We start from the raw sequence: 19,959 nt of genomic DNA on the forward strand, positions 1-19,959 counted from the left end.
TGTCCCTGTATGTAGCTGTACGTCTCTGCCTTGTCCCTGTATGTAGCTGTGGGTCTCTGCCATGTCCATGTATGTAGCTGTGGGTCTCTGCCATGTCTCTGTATGTAGCTGTGGGTCTCTGCCATGTCTATGTATGTAGCTGTGGGTCTCAGCCATGTCCCTGTATGTAGCTGTGGGTCTCTGCCATGTCTCTGTATGTAGCTGTGGGTCTCTGCCATGTCTCTGTATGTAGCTGTGGGTCTCTGCCATGTCTCTGTATGTAGCTGTGGGTCTCTGCCATGTCTCTGTATGTAGCTGTTGGTCTCTGCCATGTCTCTGTATGTTGCTGTGGGTCTCTGCCATGTCTCTGTATGCAGCTGTGGGTCTCTGCCATGTCTCTGTATGTAGCTGTTGGTCTCTGCCATGTCTCTGTATGTTGCTGTGGGTCTCTGCCATGTCTCTGTATGCAGCTGTGGGTCTCTGCCATGTCTCTGTATGTAGCTGAGGGTCTCTGCCATGTCCCTGTATGTAGCTGTACGTCTCTGCCTTGTCCCTGTATGTAGCTGTGGGTCTCTGCCATGTCCCTGTATGTAGCTGTGGGTCTCTGCCATGTCTCTGTATGTAGCTGTGGGTCTCTGCCATGTCTCTGTATGTAGCTGTGGGTCTCTGCCATATCTCTGTATGTAGTTGTGGGTCTCTGCCATGTCTCTGTATGCAGCTGTGGGTCTCTGCCATGTCTCTGTATGTAGCTGTGGGTCTCTGCCATGTCTCTGTATGCAGCTGTGGGTCTCTGCCATGTCTCTGTATGTTGCTGTGGGTCTCTGCCATGTCTCTGTATGTTGCTGTGGGTCTCTGCCATGTCTCTGTAAGTAGCTGTGGGTCTCTGCCATGTCCCTGTATGTAGCTGTGGGTTTCTGCCATGTCTCTGTATGTAGCTGTGGGTCTCTGCCATGTCTCTGTATGTAGCTGTGGGTCTCTGCCATGTCTCTGTATGTAGCTGTGGGTCTCTGCCATGTCTCTGTATGCAGCTGTGGGTCTCTGCCATGTCTCTGTATGCAGTGGTTTGTCTCAGTCATTTACCTGTAAGTAGCAGTAAGACAACTGTCTGCAGCAGAATCCCTTTTCGCTGTGCCATTTGCAGTTGATGACAGCTAGTCTTACATCACAATTATAAGTGAAATATATGTAAAGAAATCCTCTCTGTGTGTCTCCGTCATGTCACTACGTACGGCTGTAAGACAATTGGCTTCAACAGAATCCCTTTCTGCTGTGACTCGTCTTCATCTTGTGAAGGGAGTGGGCTTCAACAGGCCACAAGCCAAAGATGGCACTGATCGTCAGGAAATTAAACCCCGTATTCTCTGTACAATTTCTGCAAGGCTGTATTAGAAGTTATAAAAATGTAAAAACACTCAAAAAAATACCTGGAATTCCAGGGTTGCCAGGCGTTCCTGGATCGCCAACTTCTCCGGCAATTATACATGGCAAAGTCAAACCTGGCAGAACAAAAATCAGTTAATTTCTGCAAAATGACATTTTGTTGGCATGCCACAACCAAACTTATGGGGCAGATGAAAACAAAGGACGTGCACTGGATGATTGATGTAAAAGCTGCTGTAATGTGGGTTAAGGCTAATATGGTTCAACATGTCAAAGATTATGGATGATGATTAATTTATGATCAGTGAATGAATCTCAAATTATGCAAAAGTGCCAATAAGTGCACATCCAGCCCTTCTTCCTATGTGTAATATCCCATAATGTAAAGTTCCAGTGCTACGAGCTGATGCCTAGAAACTTAAATATACAGTAAATCTATGTATGTTTAAAAGCTGCATTACCGTGCACCCAAACTGTGAAATATTATACTGTCACCCAATAGTGCAGTGTTTTCTGGGATTAAAATAAAAAAAAAATACCCAAAGCACTTTAAAGGCTATAAATATTTCTAACATTGGAAAATATGTTTCTTAATTATGTTATTAGTTACATAGTTTTACATGAATTGTGCTAAGCTGCAAATTGCAAACTCCATTCTTTTATTAATTTTCAGAGCGCCTAATAAGAAGTTTATCCTGCTCCTAGCTTCAAACTTTGTTTTCTCATGGGCAAGTCTCTGATAAATTGTGAATTTCTTAATAGCAGCACGCTCACTAATAATGAGATGAGAGACGTGCCCCTCTTGTGTGCAAACAGCAGGCGACTGTGGTTTTTGGTCCATATCTATCACCAGCTTGATACAATCTCTGCTTTTACAATGGTGGCATTAGCGCTTTAAGAGCCTTGCGTTACTGCAGTACTACAATTGTCTGCTGTCCTGCTTGTGAATTCTAAATTAGTCCTGAAAATAAATGGAATCTCTCAGTAGGATCAACCCTTCTGAGACGTCTATGTGAGCATGAAAGTTGAGAAAAATGATATGTTGATATCTGCAATCCGATGGCCTAAGCCACACGGCGAGAAAATCGGTGCGAGTGGAGTGCGATAAAACATCGCATTCCACTGGGACCAATATTAGCCTGTGTGTCAGCACACATGAGCGATTATTTTCTTAGCCCTAATCAGACCGAGAAAACAATCGCAGCATGCTGCCACTGTAATGAGAGACTCTTTCTCTCGCACCCATTCAAGTGAATGGGGCGAGAGAAAAATCGCATTGCACTCGCAGTACACCGGTGTACCGTGAATGCAGAGCGAGAATCGCAATAGCCGCCTACGGAGGAGAGAGTGAGATAAATCCCTTCCTCCCCTTCGCAGCACCGCCCCGCCCCTCCGCAGCGCCGGCATGCCCCCCGCAGCTGAGGCCCTCTTGCACAGTCGGACCTCAGTCACAGGGATACTAGCATGACACTCGGCTCTGCTGAACTGCCAGTGTGAGCCGAGTGTCATACGAGGATCGCTCTAGTGCCCCGTATGGCCCCGGCCTTATTCCAGAGAAATCCAAGTCTTAGGCTGTGTCCGCACTTTGCGTTTTTACCTGCGTTTCAGCTGCGTTTTGAACTGCAGCGTTTTCATGCCAAAAGGCATGCGTTTTGATATTCCAGCAAAGTCTATGGGAAATGGGGATTTCTTGTCCGCACTTTGCAGTTCAAAACGCTGCGTTTAATTTGCATAATTTTGGGTAAAGACTCAGCGTTCAAAGAAGCAGCATGTCAATTGTTTTTGCCATATGGGCTGTGTTTTGCTAACATTGAAGTCAATGAGAAGTTGCTAAAAGCAACCAACATCAAAATTCCAGCGTTTTGCCTGCTTTTTAGCTGCAGAAAACATGCGTTTTGGACTACATAAACGCATGCGTTTATGATATCAAAATAATGGTATGATATGTCCCTTTACACACACACACACACACAATCCGACAATTAAATTAATGAAAAATATTAATTTATTGATATTTTATTTATTGATATATTTTACTATATAGTATAAAACCGCTATAATTATATTAAATATAACTAATTTCGTTATGATTTAATAAATTATATTTGTTTTCATTTTTTTCATAGCGTTTGTATGTTAAAACTTTATTTAGTAGTGTCTTTGTAATCAAAACACATCTGACTTTAAGCAATGGAAAAGCATGTAAAAAGCGCTAAAACACGGCAAAAACACGCACGCGTATTTTTCCGCGTTTCTGTGACCAAAAACAACTTTGGCAAAAGCAATTTCTGCCAGAGGATGCGTTTAGAACTGCAACTACCTCGACGCAAAGTGCGGACACAGCCTTATATGCAAATGAATTGTTAAGATCTAAAAGAAAGGGAGCATTACCAGTGTGAGACATGTAATGACTGACAGTCTGTTCTCTTGATCTACCTGTCTCACATTGGTAACTCACTCTTTAACTTAAAATAAGCTTTGTATGTAGATTCCAAGGGAGACCTGTGTCTCTGGCCCATAGATTTTAACAGCTCATGTACATAATAAGAAAAATGTGAATTTCTCAGGAATAACATATTGGATCACAAATATCAAGGTATCATTTTATTCATCTTCCTAAATGCTCACATAGACAGCTTAGGAGGGTTGATTCTACTGACAGATTCTCTTGAGTATGTATATTTCAATCTAAACTAATATATTAATATTCTCTAATATTTGTGTCTAAAAGTCTAGCGTGAACAAGCAGCATTCTGCAATGGAACCAAAAAGTTTATTTTCTACACATTGGGAATAAAAATGATAGTTCCTGAAGATGAGTACAAGTGGAATAAAAAGGCATTTACACTCAAATCACAGACATGACAACATTTTGGCTCATTGCTATAAGAAAACCTCAGTCACCAATTTATATCTTGTCATAAGTGTTTTATCTGCTATGTTAGTCACTATTGGCCCATTTTTACATTTTTTCATACAAGTGAAACATCTTTAGCTGCAATGGTGACATTAAAGGACATCTGTCAGCAGGTTTTTGCTATGCAAATTGAAGCCAGCATGCTGTAGGGGTTAAAAAAAACATTACAAATTACCTATAACTCTCTTATGAGGCTCTGTGTTGTTGTTTACTTATACTAAAGGTTTTATCACTGGTGATTATCATTGCTGTGACTAGCTGGCATGTGCAGGGCAGTCTCCCTGCTGTGATTGACACCTCACTGTCAATGTACAATCTGTATTGAGAGCCTGGTGTGGGCAGAAAGGCTCCCTGGGCTCAGCTACATGCGGAAAGATAAAAGTTCAGCTTGTGTGAGAATGGCTGCAGGCAGTAATCTAAGTGATACATCGTTGGATTCAGAATCTCCTTGCTTACATTATGCTGCTCTCAGATGAGGCAGCAAAAACCTGATGACAGATTCCCTTTAATAACTACAATGGAAATAAATGACTTTCAATGAGTTAGCAAGCAGCATGAAACTTGGTCACAACTTCAAGCCTGTGGCAGTAGTGAGCAGAAGGCTGAAAGCAGCTACCATTTACCATCAGACCACACCAGACATCATCACAAGGCATTTCTGTATTGACTGATGACTGATTGAAGTCACAATCTGGCCCAGTGCATACAAGGTCACTGAGTAGAAACATTACCAAGCTATGGATTTAATGACTAGATGTAACATGCATGCAAATCCAGAGGCTCCAACCAGGAGATCAAATGGATCTCACAGCTGACTTTATCTTCAACCTCTCGGATCTCTCCTCTCACCTCCCTCTGTGACTAAGACTCCATTACCAACATTGTCCCCGCAGCAGCAGTCACCTATACCAGTTAAGCAAAGGAGGACAGGTTAGACATAGGTCAGAAAATCCCTCCAGAGAGAAAGCTTTACAGCAGCACAAATATATTCACATTTCCACATGATGATGTCTTTGTTTTCAGGTGATTTACTCCTTATATAAACTTCTTCTGCATTTCCCAACCGTAAACCCTTGGCTTTCAGTCTAGAGGTCAGTGATCCACCATTTGTGACCCTATCTTCTAATTGGGCAGGGAAGATTAAGATGGGTGATCCCTGAGTCATTCATTCATTACTGACATGGATTTATCTGTGTCCCTCCTGGTAAAACAGAATCATTTCTGTTGGTATTCCATCATTAATAAATAAATATATAGATATATATATATATACACATACATACATACACTTTTATATATATATATATATATATATATATATGTATATATATATATATATTTATATATATATATATATATATATATATATATATATATATAGTATATTTACTGACCCATCACCATTGAAGTGAATATATTTGGCTGATTTTACAAGTTAAAAATGCAAAAGCAGAAAACTGAAAATAACTTATTAAACAAGCAAAGCAGGAATTGTAGGTACAAAACTTTTTATTAAAAAAGAAAATAAAAATGCAAGTTTGAGAAGCATAGACCACAGCAGAGCCTTTCGAGAGCATTGGAGATGTTGGAATAGATTCCCAAATCAACGGAGATTGCACCTATCGCCGTAGTGCATCTGTAATAACACCACCTGCTGTTTTGTAAAGGTCAACACTATACAAAGAAAATGATTAATACGGAGGAACAATAGCAACTATTTATGTCGAACTGACGGGGAAGACACTAGGAAGGAAAGGGTGAAAAAACAAACAAAAGTGCGCTATCATTTTTATGATTATACAATACATTTAGTATATTTAAAGAGGACCAACCACCAGGATTTTCATATATAAACTAAAGCCAGTGTTATACTGGTGCTATCATGCTGATTCTATACATACCTTTAGTTGTGAGATCGGATGTATACTTTCTGAAATACAGGCAAGTAAAGTTTATGACATGCACAGTTATTTGATTGATAGCAGCTACAGAATATCTAATAGGTGGGTCGGGTTTTGCTGGTTATTCCTACCCCTGCCTGCCTGCCTGCCTGCCCTTCCTCCCCCTGTCTCTGTTATTACAGGTTTGATGAAGGAGGGAGGAAGCCAAGCAAGCAGACAGGGGCAGGAATAACTAGCAAAACCTGACCCACCTATTAGATATTCTGTTGCACCTCTCATCAAGTAATAGTGTATTTCACAAACTTTACTTGCCTGTATTTCAGAAAGTATACATCTGATCTCACAACTAAAGGTGTGTATAGAATCAGCATGATAGCGCCAGTATAGCACTGGCTTTAGTTTACATATTAAAATCCTGTTGGCTGGTCCTCTTTAATAATGTGCTCTGCATTCTTCAACATTCTATATACAGTACTTGTACTATGTTATTTAATATATATTTTAGTTCTGTGGAGGCAAGTGTAGAAAAACTGCTGCGAAATAAGAATGTTTTCAAAAATAGTAGTGTTCATAGCTTAATTTTATCAATTAGGAAAATGCAAAGTGAATGAACAAAAAAGAAATCTAAGTCAACCTCCTGGCCAGGTTCCTTCAAATAGTTTGTATACGTAAAGTTGTATTTGATGAACTGATGCTTTGATGCTGTTTTGAAGGTAAAGGCCTTACCATGCACAAAATATTCCCTTGATTTAGATTGCTCTTCTATTAAAGGGGTTGTTCACTACTAGGAAAACCCCTTCTCATTCAAAAAAGCCTATACTCACCTCTGCTGCCAGCCCAATTCCAGCGGTGTCCAGGCTCGTATTCTCGCAGGCTTACGTGAGGTTGTGACATCACACGAGCCCCACGACCAATCATCACCAGCTTCTCTCTCCCCACCTAAGGACATATGAGTGAATAACAGGAAGTGAGCGGCCAACTGCAGCTCTCACGTCCTGTTGAGTACTCATATGTGCGTAGGTAGAGAGAGAGAAGCAGTGATAACAAACCTCGTGTAAGATCCACGAACACAAGCGCAGACACCACTAAAATGGCACCAGCAACAGACGTGAGTATAGGCTTTTTTGTTATGATCCGGAACCATGGAAGAGCACCACAAATCATTGGTAAAAGGTGACAAGAGCATTGGCAACTAATCTGGCCGCCATCCCCTTACTAACCATCAACACTAGAAGTAGCCGAGGGGTGAACTAACATCCTGTGCATCGCGAACCCAGCCTGAGAACTAGCTATCCTGAAGGAAGGAAAGATGAATAACTCTCTGCCTCAGAAAATAGAGAAAGAATAGCAAGCCCCCCACATTCAAAGACTGCGGTGATATAGGAAAACACAATACACAGATAGATGATAGGATTAGCAAAAGGTGAGGCCTCCACTGACTAAAATAGGAAAGGACAGGAAAGGGGCTGATGGTGGCCAGAGAAAACCCCTGCAAAATTCCAAATTCCTGATAGTACAAAAAGGCCCTCAGATCACACGATCTGCACTTCGTCCTATACCAGGCGCTCTTGTCATACCAATGAACAGAAAACAAGAATCATTACAATTCAAAAAGCCACAAACACATGGACTTAAAGGAGCTATACTCCAAACATAACTGCAGGGAGTTTCCCAGCTAAGCACCTGAGAGGGAAAATCCCTGCATGCAAATAAACTGAAAACAACCACAGCAAATGACAAACTCAGATAAGAGTAAAAGAACCAAACAACAAATAAAGAGCAAAGCACTTATCTGGGGTAGATGTGGTGTGGAGCAGAATGAAGCAGGCTGGTGAACAAAGAACAACTGACATCCGGCATAGCCTGCTATCAGACCAGGATTTAAATAAGCAGAGAGTTAGCAATGGAAACGCCCATTGCTCAACACACCTGGTCTATGTCCAAACCATTCCTGGCCACAAGAGGGAGTCTCCCAGCAGCCAAAGCATAACTGACATTCACAACACTTTTTTATTTTAATTGGGGGACACATGTGTAATAAGAAGCAGTTATTCAAGTAGTGGATAACCCCTTTAACAATTCTATTTTTGAAAGCATTCTTACTTTGCTGCTTTTTTTTTTTTCAAAACTGCCTAAAATGTTTGCATATAAACATATGAATCTTATAAGAAATATCCTTGTGAAATAGTGACATACTAATATAGAGTGTCTGACAAGTATGGGACCCATATTATGGCTGTATACAACTAGTAAATCGTTATACCCTCAAACATAAATGTATTTTATTGGGATTTTATGTGAGATACCAACACTAATAAGCAAATGTTTGTGAAGTGTAAAGGAAATAATACATAGTTTAATAAATATTTAGAAATATAAATCTGAAAATTGTAATGTGCATTTGTATTCAGCCCCCCTGAGTTAATACTTTGTACAACCACCTTTTGTTACAAATTCTTTTGGGGGATGTCTCTATCAGCTTTGTACATCTAGAGGCTGAAATGTTTGCCCATTCTTCCTTGCAAAATAGCTTTAGTTTGGTGAGATTGGATGGAGGCATCTGTGAACAGCAATTTTCAAGTCTTGTCACAGATTCTTAATGGGATTTAGGTCTGGATTGTGACTGGGCAACTCACACACATGAATATGCTTTGATCTAATCCATGCCATTTTAACTCTGGCAGACTGTTTAGGGTTTTTGTCCTGCAGGAAGCTGATCTTACTCCCCAGTTTCAAGTCTTTTGGAGCCTTTAAAAGGTTTTTCTCCAGGACTGTGCTGTATTTAGCTTCATCCATCTTCCCATCAACTCTGCTCAGCTTCCATGTCCATGCTGAAGAAAAGCCTCCCCAAAGCATGAATTTGCCACCATGTTTGATGGTGAGGAGGGTGTCTTTAGGGTCATGTGCAGTGTTGGTTTTCTGCCACACATAGTATTTTGCATTGAGTCCAAAAACTTCTAGTTTGGTCTCATCTGACCAGAGAACTTTCTTTTTGCAAACTGCAAACAAGAGTTCTTATGGCTTGCTTTCGTAAATGGCTTTCTTCTTGCCACTCTTCTATAGAAGCCAGATTTATGGAGTTTGCAACTAATAGTTGTCCTGTGGATCCACCTGAGCTGTGGATCTCTGCATTTCCTCCAGAGTCACCATGGACCTCTTGGCTGCTTCTCTATTTAGTGGTCTCCTTGCTTGGGATGTCAGTGTAGGTGAACGACCATGTCTTGATAGGTTTGCAGTTGTGCTATACTCCTTCCATTTTTGGATGATGGACTTGAACAGTGCTCTGTGAGATGTTGAGTGTTTGGGCTTTTTTATAATCTAACCCTGCTTTACTCTTCTCCACAAATATATCCCTGACCTGTCTGGTGTGTTCCTTGCTTGTCATAATGCTGTTTAATCTCTAATGTTCTCAAACAAGCCTCTGAGGTCTTCACAGAACAGAAGGAGTTATACTGAGAATAAATTACACACAGGTGAACTCAGTTTAATAAGTAAGTCACTCAGGATTTTATTTAGGGGTATGAAACTACAAGGGGCTGAATACAAATGAACGTCACTATTTTCAGATTTGTATTTTTAAAACGATTTATAATTTGTCTTTACACTTCACAAATACTTGCTACTTAGTGTTGGGGTATTTCTTAAAATCCCAATAAAATACATTTAAGTTTGTGGATGTAATGTGAACAAATGTGGAAAAGGTAATAAGGTATAAATTATTTTGCAAGCCGCAGTACATAAATATATCCATGGGAAAAATTGTATTTATTCCAATCCTATGCACCAAGTACTTAAAAAACTGTCCACACTATTAGGTCATAAAAAACAGTGGAGCCCTATATATGGCCTTGTCTGGTGAAACAGTGTTCTCTTTGGTTTTATATATATATATATATATATATATATATACATATATATATATTGCTAAAGAACTGAAGGGAGTGATGAACTGTCGTACAAGCACCATACATGGAGCTCCACTGTCAATGTTGACTTTTGCCACTATTACTAACATGGAATGATCAATGTGGGTTTAATATTTCTTAAGGCTATGTGCGCACAGTGCGTTTTTCGCAGCGTTTTTGCGCGTTTTTCGGGTGCGTTTTTGGCCTCAAAACTGCAGGACTTTGCTTCCCCAGCAAAGTCTATGAGTTTTCATTTTTGCTGTCCGCACACATCTGTTTTTTTTACCTGCGTTTTTGAGTTAAAAAAAAAATGGACATGTCAGTTCTTTCCTGCGTTTTTCTGCGTTTTCCCCCCCCCCATGCAATGCATTGGAAAAACGCAGCAAAACACAGAGATCAAAAACGCACCAAATCGCGGCAAAAACGCACGTGTTTTTTGATGCATTTTTTCGACGCAGGTGCGTTTTTGTGCGTTTTTAGCGGCCAAAAACGCACAAAAACGCAGCGTCAAAAAGACGCAGTGTGCGAACCTAGCCTAAGGCCGCTTTACACGCTGCGACATCGCTCAAGCGCGATATCGTTGGGGTCACGGAATTTGTGACGCACATCCGGCCGCATTAGCGATGCCGTTGCATGTGGCACCTTTGAGCGATTTTGCATCGTTGCAAAAACGTGCAAAATCGCTCATCGGTGACATGGGGGTCCATTCTCGAATATCGTTGCTGCAGCAGTAACGAAGTTGTTCCTCGTTCCTGTGGCAGCACACATCGGTACGTGTGACACCGCAGGAACGAGGAACCTCTCCTTACCTGCCTCCTGCCCGCAATGCGGAAGGAAGGAGGTGGGCGGGATGTTCGTCCTGCTCATCTCCGCCCCTCCGCTTCTATAGGGTGGTGGTTCAGTGACGCAGCTGTGACGGCGCTGTGACGCTGAACGAACCGCCCCCTTAGAAAGGAGGCGTTTCGCTGGTCACAGCGACGTCGCAGAGCAGGTAAGTAGTGTGACGGGTCTGGGCAATTTTGTGCGCCACGGGCAGCGATTTGCCCATGTCGCACAACCGATGGGGGCGGGTACCCACGCTAGCGATATCGGTCACGATATTGCAGCGTGTAAAGCGGCCTTTAAGCTGCTCAAGTTGCCGTGCACCCCAATTTGGGTTGTATTCCACCTGTCTTGATTTTGACAACTGGTGGCTGTTCACATTCAGTCATCAAGCCCTGTCCACAGGATATTTACTTTAAGCAGCATTTGCTTGGGCCTGTCCCACCCACAGCCATGATTCAGTCATGGGTACGGGACTGAAAAGCACCAGGTATGTGCTGCTAAGAGCAGTTCTACTTTTTCACATGTGAGGCCGTATGGCACATTTTATATAAAAATAATTTAGAGTAGGACCGCCCCAAAGAGATTTGCCGTGACGTGGCGGGTAGCTCAAGAAATTGCAACTTTTTGTCAAAAATCTCAAATTTTAATAAGTACAGTTTGGAATTTTTAGTGCAGTAGTGCACATTTAGTGCTGGCTTTCTTGTTTTTTCAAGTTGCTAAATGTAATTTGCTTTAGGTGGTAACATATATCCAAGTTTTGTTGGTGTTTTTCACAGTATTAATTAAATTAAATTAATTAAACTATTTATGAAATTAAATAAGGTATTTTACGCAGAACCTCAAATAAGGGTTATCATATGTACAGAGGGACTTTTTTTGCAAATTATTTTGTATTTCTTTTTTTTGCAAAGAGTTTAGAGTAGTTTAAATAAATAAAAGAAGAAATGCTCACAACCAGATATCCGTGTCAGCTTTAACTCCATCTCTTACCTGGTCCCCACTGCCATCACTTACAAGGTCTCTACTTCTGGACACATAGGAATTGCCTGCTTAGCCAATACCTGGCTGAAGGTGGGACCCCAATGTTACCAATGTTTGGATAATTAGGCATTTCCTGCAATTTTTCCTGCATATTCAGACCATACCAGTGGGGGCCCAGAAAGAATTGGCTGGGGAATCTGTGAAGGTCAGTATCATAAACAGTTCTGAGAACTTTGTACGGTAATTACTTTTTTCTGATAGACAACCCATTTATACCTTTACATGAAAATTATATTAGTGTACTGCATAACCCAACAGTAAATATTAACATCACTACTTACAATACCGAAATCCTTGCCAAAAAATATCTATAGAATTACTCTTAAAAATGTGATCTTTTCATAGAAGTTCTCTTAATTACATACCAGGAGGTCCAGGTAGACCCGGTTGTCCATCCTGTCCTGGTAAACCTGGTTCACCAGGAAGCCCACGAGAACCTGGTAAACCTGGAAAGCCAACACCTGGAAGTCCACTGTCTCCACGACCTCCCTTTTGACCAGGTTGTCCTGGAAAACCCTTCTCTCCAGGATTGCCAAATCCACCGTCTCCCTGGAAATTGGAGAGTAAAACAAGCAATAATAAATCCACAAATCCATTAAATAAATAGTCCCAACTAGGTAATTTTTTCCATGTACAGTGCCTTGCGAAAGTATTCGACCCCCTTGAATTTTTCAACCTTTTCCCACATTTCAGACTTCAAGCATAAAGATAAAAATTTTAATGCTATGGTGAAGAATCAACAACAAGTGGGACACAATTGTGAAGTTGAACGAAATTTATTGCTTATTTTATACTTTTTAAAAAAATAAATAACTGAAAATTGGGGTGTGCAATATTATTCATCGCCTTTAAGTTAATACTTTGTAGCGCCACCTTTTGCTGCGATTGCAGCTGCAAGTCGCTTGAGGTATGTGTCTATCAGTTTTGCACATCGAGAGACTGAAATTCTTGCCCATTCTTCCTTTGCAAATAGCTGGAGCTGAGTGAGGTTGGATGGAGAGCGTTTGTGAACAGCAGTTTTCAACTCTTTCCACAGATTCTCGATTGGATTAAGGTCTGGAATTTGACTTGGCCATTCTAACACCTGGATAAGTTTATTTGTGAACCATTCCATTGTAGATTTTGCTTTATATTTGGGATCATTTTCTTGTTGGAAAACAAATCTCTGTCCCAGTCTCAGGTCTTTTGCAGACTCCAACAGGTTTTCTTCAAGAATGGTCCTGTATTTGTCTCCATCCATCTTCCCACCAATTTTAACCATCTTCCCTGTCCCTGCTGAAGAAAAGCAGGCTCAAACCATGATGCTGCCACCACCATATTTGCCAGTGGGAATGGTGTGTTCAGGGTGATGAGCTGTGCTGCTTTTACGCCAAACATATCGTTTGGCATTGTGCCCAAATAGTTCGATTTTGGTGTCATCTGACCAGAGCACCTTCTTCCACATGTTTGGTGTGTCTCCCAGGTGGCTTGTGGCAAACTTTAAATGACACTTTTTATGAATATCTTTGAGAAATGGCTTTCTTCTTGCCACTGTTCCATAAAGGCCAGATTTGTGCAGTGTACGACTGATTGTTGTCCAATGGACAGACTCTCCCACCTCAGCTGTAGATCTCTGCAGTTCATCTAGAGTGATCATGGGCCTCTTGGCTGCATCTCTGATCAGTCTTCTCCTTGTTTGAGATGAAAGTTTGCATGGCCGGCCGGGTCTTGGTAGATGTGCAGTGGTATGATACTCCTTCCATTTCAATATGATGGCTTGCACAGTGCTTCTTGGGATGTTTAAAGTTTTGGAAATCTTTTTGTAACCAAATCCAGCTTTAAACTTCTCCACAACAGTATCACGAACCTGCCTGTTGTGTTCCTTGGTCTTCATAATGCTATCTGCGCTTTAAACAGAACACTGAGACTATCACAGAGCAGGTGCATTTATACGGAGACTTGATTACACACAGGTGGATTATATTTATCATCATCAGTCATTTAGGACAACATTGGATCATTCAGAGATCGTCAATGAACTTATAAAATAATAAGCAAAACATTTCGTTGAACTTCACAATTGTGTCCCACTTGTTGTTGATTCTTCACCATAACATTAACATTTTTATCTTTATGTTTGAAGTCTGAAATGTGAGAAAAGGTTGAAAAATTCAAGGGGGCCGAATACTTTCGCAAGGCACTGTACTTTAATAGGGAGATGATACTTCGAACATAGCTCTTGATGTAAAACAAAAAGAAAAAAACAATTGTTTTTATTGATCAAACATAAAGGGTGTCCTAACACACTTAGGCAGTTTTAACATGTGGAAATCCAATAAATCAGATTAATCTTTTCAGCAACATCTGATGTCGAGGAAAGTCACATATTAGATAGCCGAAGATCCTGCTAAAATTAGCTGGTAGAGAGTGGTGGTTTGTCAACTGTGTATGGGTATGTTTGGGTATTACAGTGAAAATCTCCATTATTGGAAGGAATGCTGTTTACCATACATATTATTCAGCTAATTTATATAAAAATAGTTCCAAAGTTCAATGGAAGCTTACAGGTGCGCCTTTTTGACCAGCTAGACCTGGCAATCCATCTCTTCCTGGGTTTCCTGGAGGTCCAGGGGCACCTCTAAGCCCAACAGATCCTGGGTCTCCACGTGTGCCTACGCCAGATGGAAAGATTGAATCTCCCTTTTCCCCCTTTGGTCCTGGAGCACCGGGCTGTCCTGGGGATCCCTAAGGATGGAAAAAACATTGTTTTTTTTTCATTACAGAAAATAAAATATAATTGAAATAGTAATTGTGACTTTACACATTGCAGATTTATTCTGGAGATTCTGCACATAAAAGGTTATTCCAAAAACAACTTATCTCCTATCCAAAGGGCAGGGGATACTGAGATCTCATGCAGTTCTGAGTACGAAGACCTGCAGCCCGATCCTGAATGGAGCTCGACCTCAGCTCCATTCATTATCTATGGGCTACTGGAGAAAATGGAGCGCTCTACTCAATGTCCCATTGATAATTAAATAGGCGGGGATGTGCACCTCTGTCCCATTCAGGACTGGGCTGCACAGCATGACTTTTGAGATTGCTAAGGGTTCCAGTAATTATCGAGCTATCCCAACTTGTTATTGGCACTTACTGAGCTGTTTTCTGTCATTTTGATAAAAGCAGTAGTTATAAACAGCTGGACTACCTGCAGCACGCCAAGTAGTACTATAATGATAATCTTCTGCTGATTAATCAGGGATGTTATCAAAACTACACTAAGCAGCTCAGTAAGTGACACATCACTGGAATCAGGGGCTCTGCCCCTACGTTATGCTGCTCTCAGATTAGGTGTAAAAAACCTGGTGACAGATTCCCTTTAAAGAACGGGGTGAAGGGGTTGTGGGTATGGATGGGTTCATGTGTCAGCAGTAGTTTCTTGCACAGTTGGGCTGTGATCACACTTGTCAGGTCTTGTCACATTTTCTGTTGTGATTTTTGAATTGATTATAATAAAATATATTACTGCCATTTCATACAAAATAGTATCTAAAATCTGCAATAAAACAGCACTCATCAATTAAAAAATGTATATGATTAATTAATGGGGTATTTTGACCTTAAATATTGATAGTAATCCATAAATTCTTGCTCACAGGAGGTCCTGCCAATCAGCAGAATTGTTAGCCTTTACACAGGCACAGTGCAGATTGTGTCGAGGACTGCAAATCACTCTTATTTACATTAAAGAAGCTTAGTTGCAGTTAACAACATAACATTTGTACTGAAGAGGTGCCGGCCCTTTATTCCATTCATTTTTGCCTTCATTTTTAGAAAATTGCAAACTTAGTTTATTCCGAATAATTACAGCTATATAGCAATTCCTTACAGAAGTGCCTGGTGGGCCCTCGGATCCTCTTCTACCAGGATCGCCAGGTGGTCCATCAAATCCAGGAAATCCATTATTTCCTGGTTGTCCTGCACGCCCAGGATCTCCAGGTAAGCCACGACCACCAGTACCACCACCACATGCACAATCACCAGGGGCACCTGAAAGAATACAACATAAATATTCTTAACAATCTTGAAGCACAAAAATGTAAAGATTTTCCCTCAAAACAATACTTATAATATATTAGACATGAGCAAATCAATTCACAGGGCCCTGGTCCACGGGTTATGTCAGTATGCCATGGCCACTGGAAGGGAGCCCAGCAAACCGCCTCCTACCTGCTCCTCTGTTGATTACAAATCAGAAGCGGTACCAAGCATTCCAGCAGGCGGTGGTTCATTCGCAGGGCTCTTAGGCTATGTGCGCACAGTGCGTTTTTCGCGGCGTTTTTGCGCGTTTTTCGGGTGCGTTTTTGGCCTCAAAACTGCAGGACTTTGCTTCCCCAGCAAAGTCTATGAGTTTTCATTTTTTCTGTCCGCACACATCTGTTTTTTTTCAGCTGCGTTTTTGTGGTGCCACAAAAACGCAGCATGTCAATTATTCCCGCGTTTTTCACTGCGCTTTTCATCCATTGAGTGCAATGGGATGTTGAAAGACGCAATGAGAAACGCAAATAGCTGCGTTTTGGTGCGTTTCTAAGACCAAAAACGCAGCTATAAACGCAGGAGGTGGGTAGTAAAGTGACGTGTACAGGAAGAGGATTCCTTCTGTCAGTATATACAGAAGCGTGAATCCTCCCGGTACCGTCACCGCCGCTTCCACCTCCGGTCCTGTGCATATATGCTGCCGTGCGGCGCCATGTCTGGGCGGGAGGTGGAAGCGGCTGCGAAAACAAAAGTAAACAGTAGAAAAAAAAAAAAAAAAGTTATACTCACCTGTCTGCAGACTCCCGGTGCCATGCCCGCTCCCAGATCCTCTCACGGTATCGCCACCCCCGCTCCGGCTGTGTGCAGACGGCCGGGAAAGCTCCGATGGATGCAGGACCTGGCGATGGATCACCTGATGCAGTCACCTGACGCATCAGGTGATTGTAAGTATCGCGGTGACGCGGGCGCCCAGCCGGTATCAGCGGATGCGTCAGGAGACTTCATCCCTGATGAAGGGATCAGACTCCCGCCCCATCGCTCCAGGAGCTGCCGGTAATCAGCACATAAGTGAGTATTATTTTTTTTATTTTTTTTTGCACCGATGCATCAGCTGATTGTATAATCGGCTTTTATACAATCAGCTGATGTGTGATGGGATTCAGGCACTTGATCCTGACACATCATCTGATCGCTTTGCCTTCCAGCAAACCGATCAGATGATATTGGATCCGGATTGGACGGCGCGGGACCCTTGACCCAGGATTACTGCGGAGGGGGGGTTCTTTATTTCAATAAAGATGGAGTCACTAATTGTGTTGTGTTTTATTTCTAATAAAAATGTTTTTCTGTGTGTTGTGTTTTTTTTTTATCTTTACTAGAAATTCATGGTGGCCATGTCTAATATTGGCATGACACCATGAATTTCGGGCTTAGGGCCAGCTATACAGCTAGCCCTAACCCCATTATTAAACGGCGAGCCACCCGGCATCAGGGCAGCTGGAAGAGTTGGATACAGCGCCAGAAGATGGCGCTTCTATGAAAGCGCCATTTTCTGGGGTGGCTGCGGGACTGCAATTCACAGCGGGGGTGCCCAGAAAGCATGGGCACCCTGCACTGTGGATTCCAATCCCCAGCTGCTTAGTTGTACCCGGCTGGACTCAAAAATTGGGCGAAGCTCACGTCATTTTTTTTTTAAATTATTTCATGAAATTCATGAAATAATTTAAAAAAAAAGGGCTTCCCTATATTTTTGGTTCCCAGCCGGGTACAAATAGGCAGCTGGGGGTTGGGGGCAGCCCGTACCTGCCTGCTGTACCCGGCTAGCATACAAAAATATGGCGAAGCCCACGTCATTTTTTTTGTTTGGGGGGGCAAAGAAATCCTGCATACAGTCCTGGAAGGAGGATGCTGAGCCTTGTAGTTCGACAGCTGCTGTCTGCTCTCCTGCATACACTATTGGATGGAGGATGCTGAGCCTTGTAGTTCTGCAGCTGCTGTCTGCTCTCCTGCATACACTATTGGATGGAGTATGCTGAGCCTTGTAGTTCTGCAGCTGTCTGCTCTTCTGCATACACTAGTGGAGAATGAAGAACACATTGAAGAAGGAAATGACATCAGACCTTTTTTTTTTTGTTCACTGATAAAAAACGCAGAAGGACGCAGTGAGCAAAAACGCAGCAAAACGCAGCAAAAAAACGCACCAAATCGCGGCAAAAGGCGTATTTTTTTGCCGCGTTTTTTCGACGCAGGTGCGTTTTTGTGCGTTTTTAGCGGCCAAAAACGCACAAAAACGCAGCGTCAAAAAAACGCAGTGTGCGCACCCTGCCTTAATCGGCACCCATGCAATACTGATGTGGCCGCTGAATAATGATCCTGAGAACTGATTTGTTCATCTCATTTTATATGTTGGTGGTCTTATTGGTCACCAACTTGTGAGTGGTGACATAGCCTCTATAAATAATTTCAGAAAATTCTTGTTAATCCATTAGGATGCATATTCTGAGAATATCTTCTATACATAATCCTGCTGTAACGTGGCGCAGAGAGGTAGCCGTGGGCGAGTTTTGCTTTTCTTATGCACCGCCATGTTACATGACATGACGAGTCCTGGCTGTGAATATGAATGTCGATTACGGAGGCCATACTCCTTTGCAGACCACATGGTGCTGATAGCTTTGACTGGCCAGGACCAGATGTTAACCAGCTCAATAAGAACGACAACCAGTTTTTTAAAAACAGTCCTTTCCTAAACAGCCATTGGATGACAACTATGTACATTAGATATCAGGAACACAACTTCTCACATGTTTTGTCTTGAGCACAGAACATCTCGAAACAAAGCTTTTTTTACTTCGTCTCACTGACTTAGTCCTGCCTCCATTTGTCTCACTTGCTTCACCACCATCCTGCTCAGCACCACAGTACAAGGCATGAAAGTAATTTCCTCTTACCGCGGTTCTGCATCTTATTCTCCTCTTAAAGGGAAAGGGTTTGCCAACATGGCTGGACTCCTTTTCAAGCTTTCTGATGCTTACGGAACTCTTGGCCGGGGCACTCATGTCATCTCACATTTCCGTTAAGTCCTGGCCCGATACCCTTTGAAAGTTGTAAACTACGAGGCTGTTCTGCTAGACGTCCTCTCTTTGGACCTGTCTCCTTTCAGCCACTCTGTACTTCAGTCAGGTCTTTCTCTACTCATGATCTCGCTACCACCGTCTTGGTCTACTCTCGCTCAATGGACGCCCACTTCATGCAGCCTCGTCGACTAACTAGATTTTTAGTTTGTCTCTGTCACGTGCTGCTTCCTGTCTGACATTCCTACAGGAAACCGCCACTTTCTTATTGGACTTGTCCTTCACATTCTGGGCTAGTCGCAATCATTAACTTGCTTCTTGCTCTACTGTCGTCATAACACAATACAACATCTATCTCTAATACATGTCACTCTTCACATTACATATTACACAATAACTCATTACAAAATACACATTACACTATACAACAACATTGACGTCTTCAAGGGGGAACATGGGCAGCATGTCCATCTCCTTACACTGTAGTATATTAGTACTATAACCAGGCATTGGTAAGTATGGCCTTTATTCTGTGATGTAAGTTCTTGAGTTCCCATGTCTCCTTTGCACTGATGTGTGTCTCTGTGGTTTGAGAAGATTCCCTCGTCAGGTTCTCCCCTCATGCTGTGCAAAGTGAGGCAGGGTCACCATGCTGGACAGGCAAGGAGCAGGAGCACCAGAACTGATGAGTGCTGGTGAGTAAGTGTGGCAGCAGAGCTGAGAAATGCTCGGTAGGCAGCTCTTTTCAATGCATAAAGGAGGAAAGTCACATAGTGTGGTGCAAAACATAATAACTGCAGCAAAAATGGTTAGCAGGATTAACATTTGCTACAGGGAGTTGTCCCTGCTTTGGTGTTCCCATGGCCAGCGTTGGTAAGCCAAGGTGCTGGAGGTGGAAATAAACTTCAGTCTTTTGACGG

General features: G+C 42.1%; 1 protein-coding gene across 2 annotated transcripts in view; it reads right to left on the reverse strand.

The window, feature by feature from the left end:
• Positions 1–19,959, reverse strand: part of COL4A6 (collagen type IV alpha 6 chain) — a 426,839-nt gene that overhangs the window by 78,943 nt on the left and 327,937 nt on the right. The window contains exons 22-26 of one of the 2 annotated variants that reach the window (XM_075323929.1): positions 15,817–15,977; positions 14,493–14,672; positions 12,314–12,497; positions 5,126–5,179; positions 1,404–1,475 (exon numbers count right to left, since the gene is read on the reverse strand). In XM_075323929.1, the coding sequence (XP_075180044.1) occupies positions 1,404–1,475; positions 5,126–5,179; positions 12,314–12,497; positions 14,493–14,672; positions 15,817–15,977 (651 nt within the window). The remainder of the gene's footprint in view (positions 1–1,403; positions 1,476–5,125; positions 5,180–12,313; positions 12,498–14,492; positions 14,673–15,816; positions 15,978–19,959) is intronic. The other variant, XM_075323930.1, reaches the window with a different exon arrangement.

Source organism: Anomaloglossus baeobatrachus, chromosome 9, assembly GCF_048569485.1.
Source record: "Anomaloglossus baeobatrachus isolate aAnoBae1 chromosome 9, aAnoBae1.hap1, whole genome shotgun sequence".
NCBI classification, from domain to species: Eukaryota; Metazoa; Chordata; class Amphibia; order Anura; family Aromobatidae; genus Anomaloglossus; species Anomaloglossus baeobatrachus.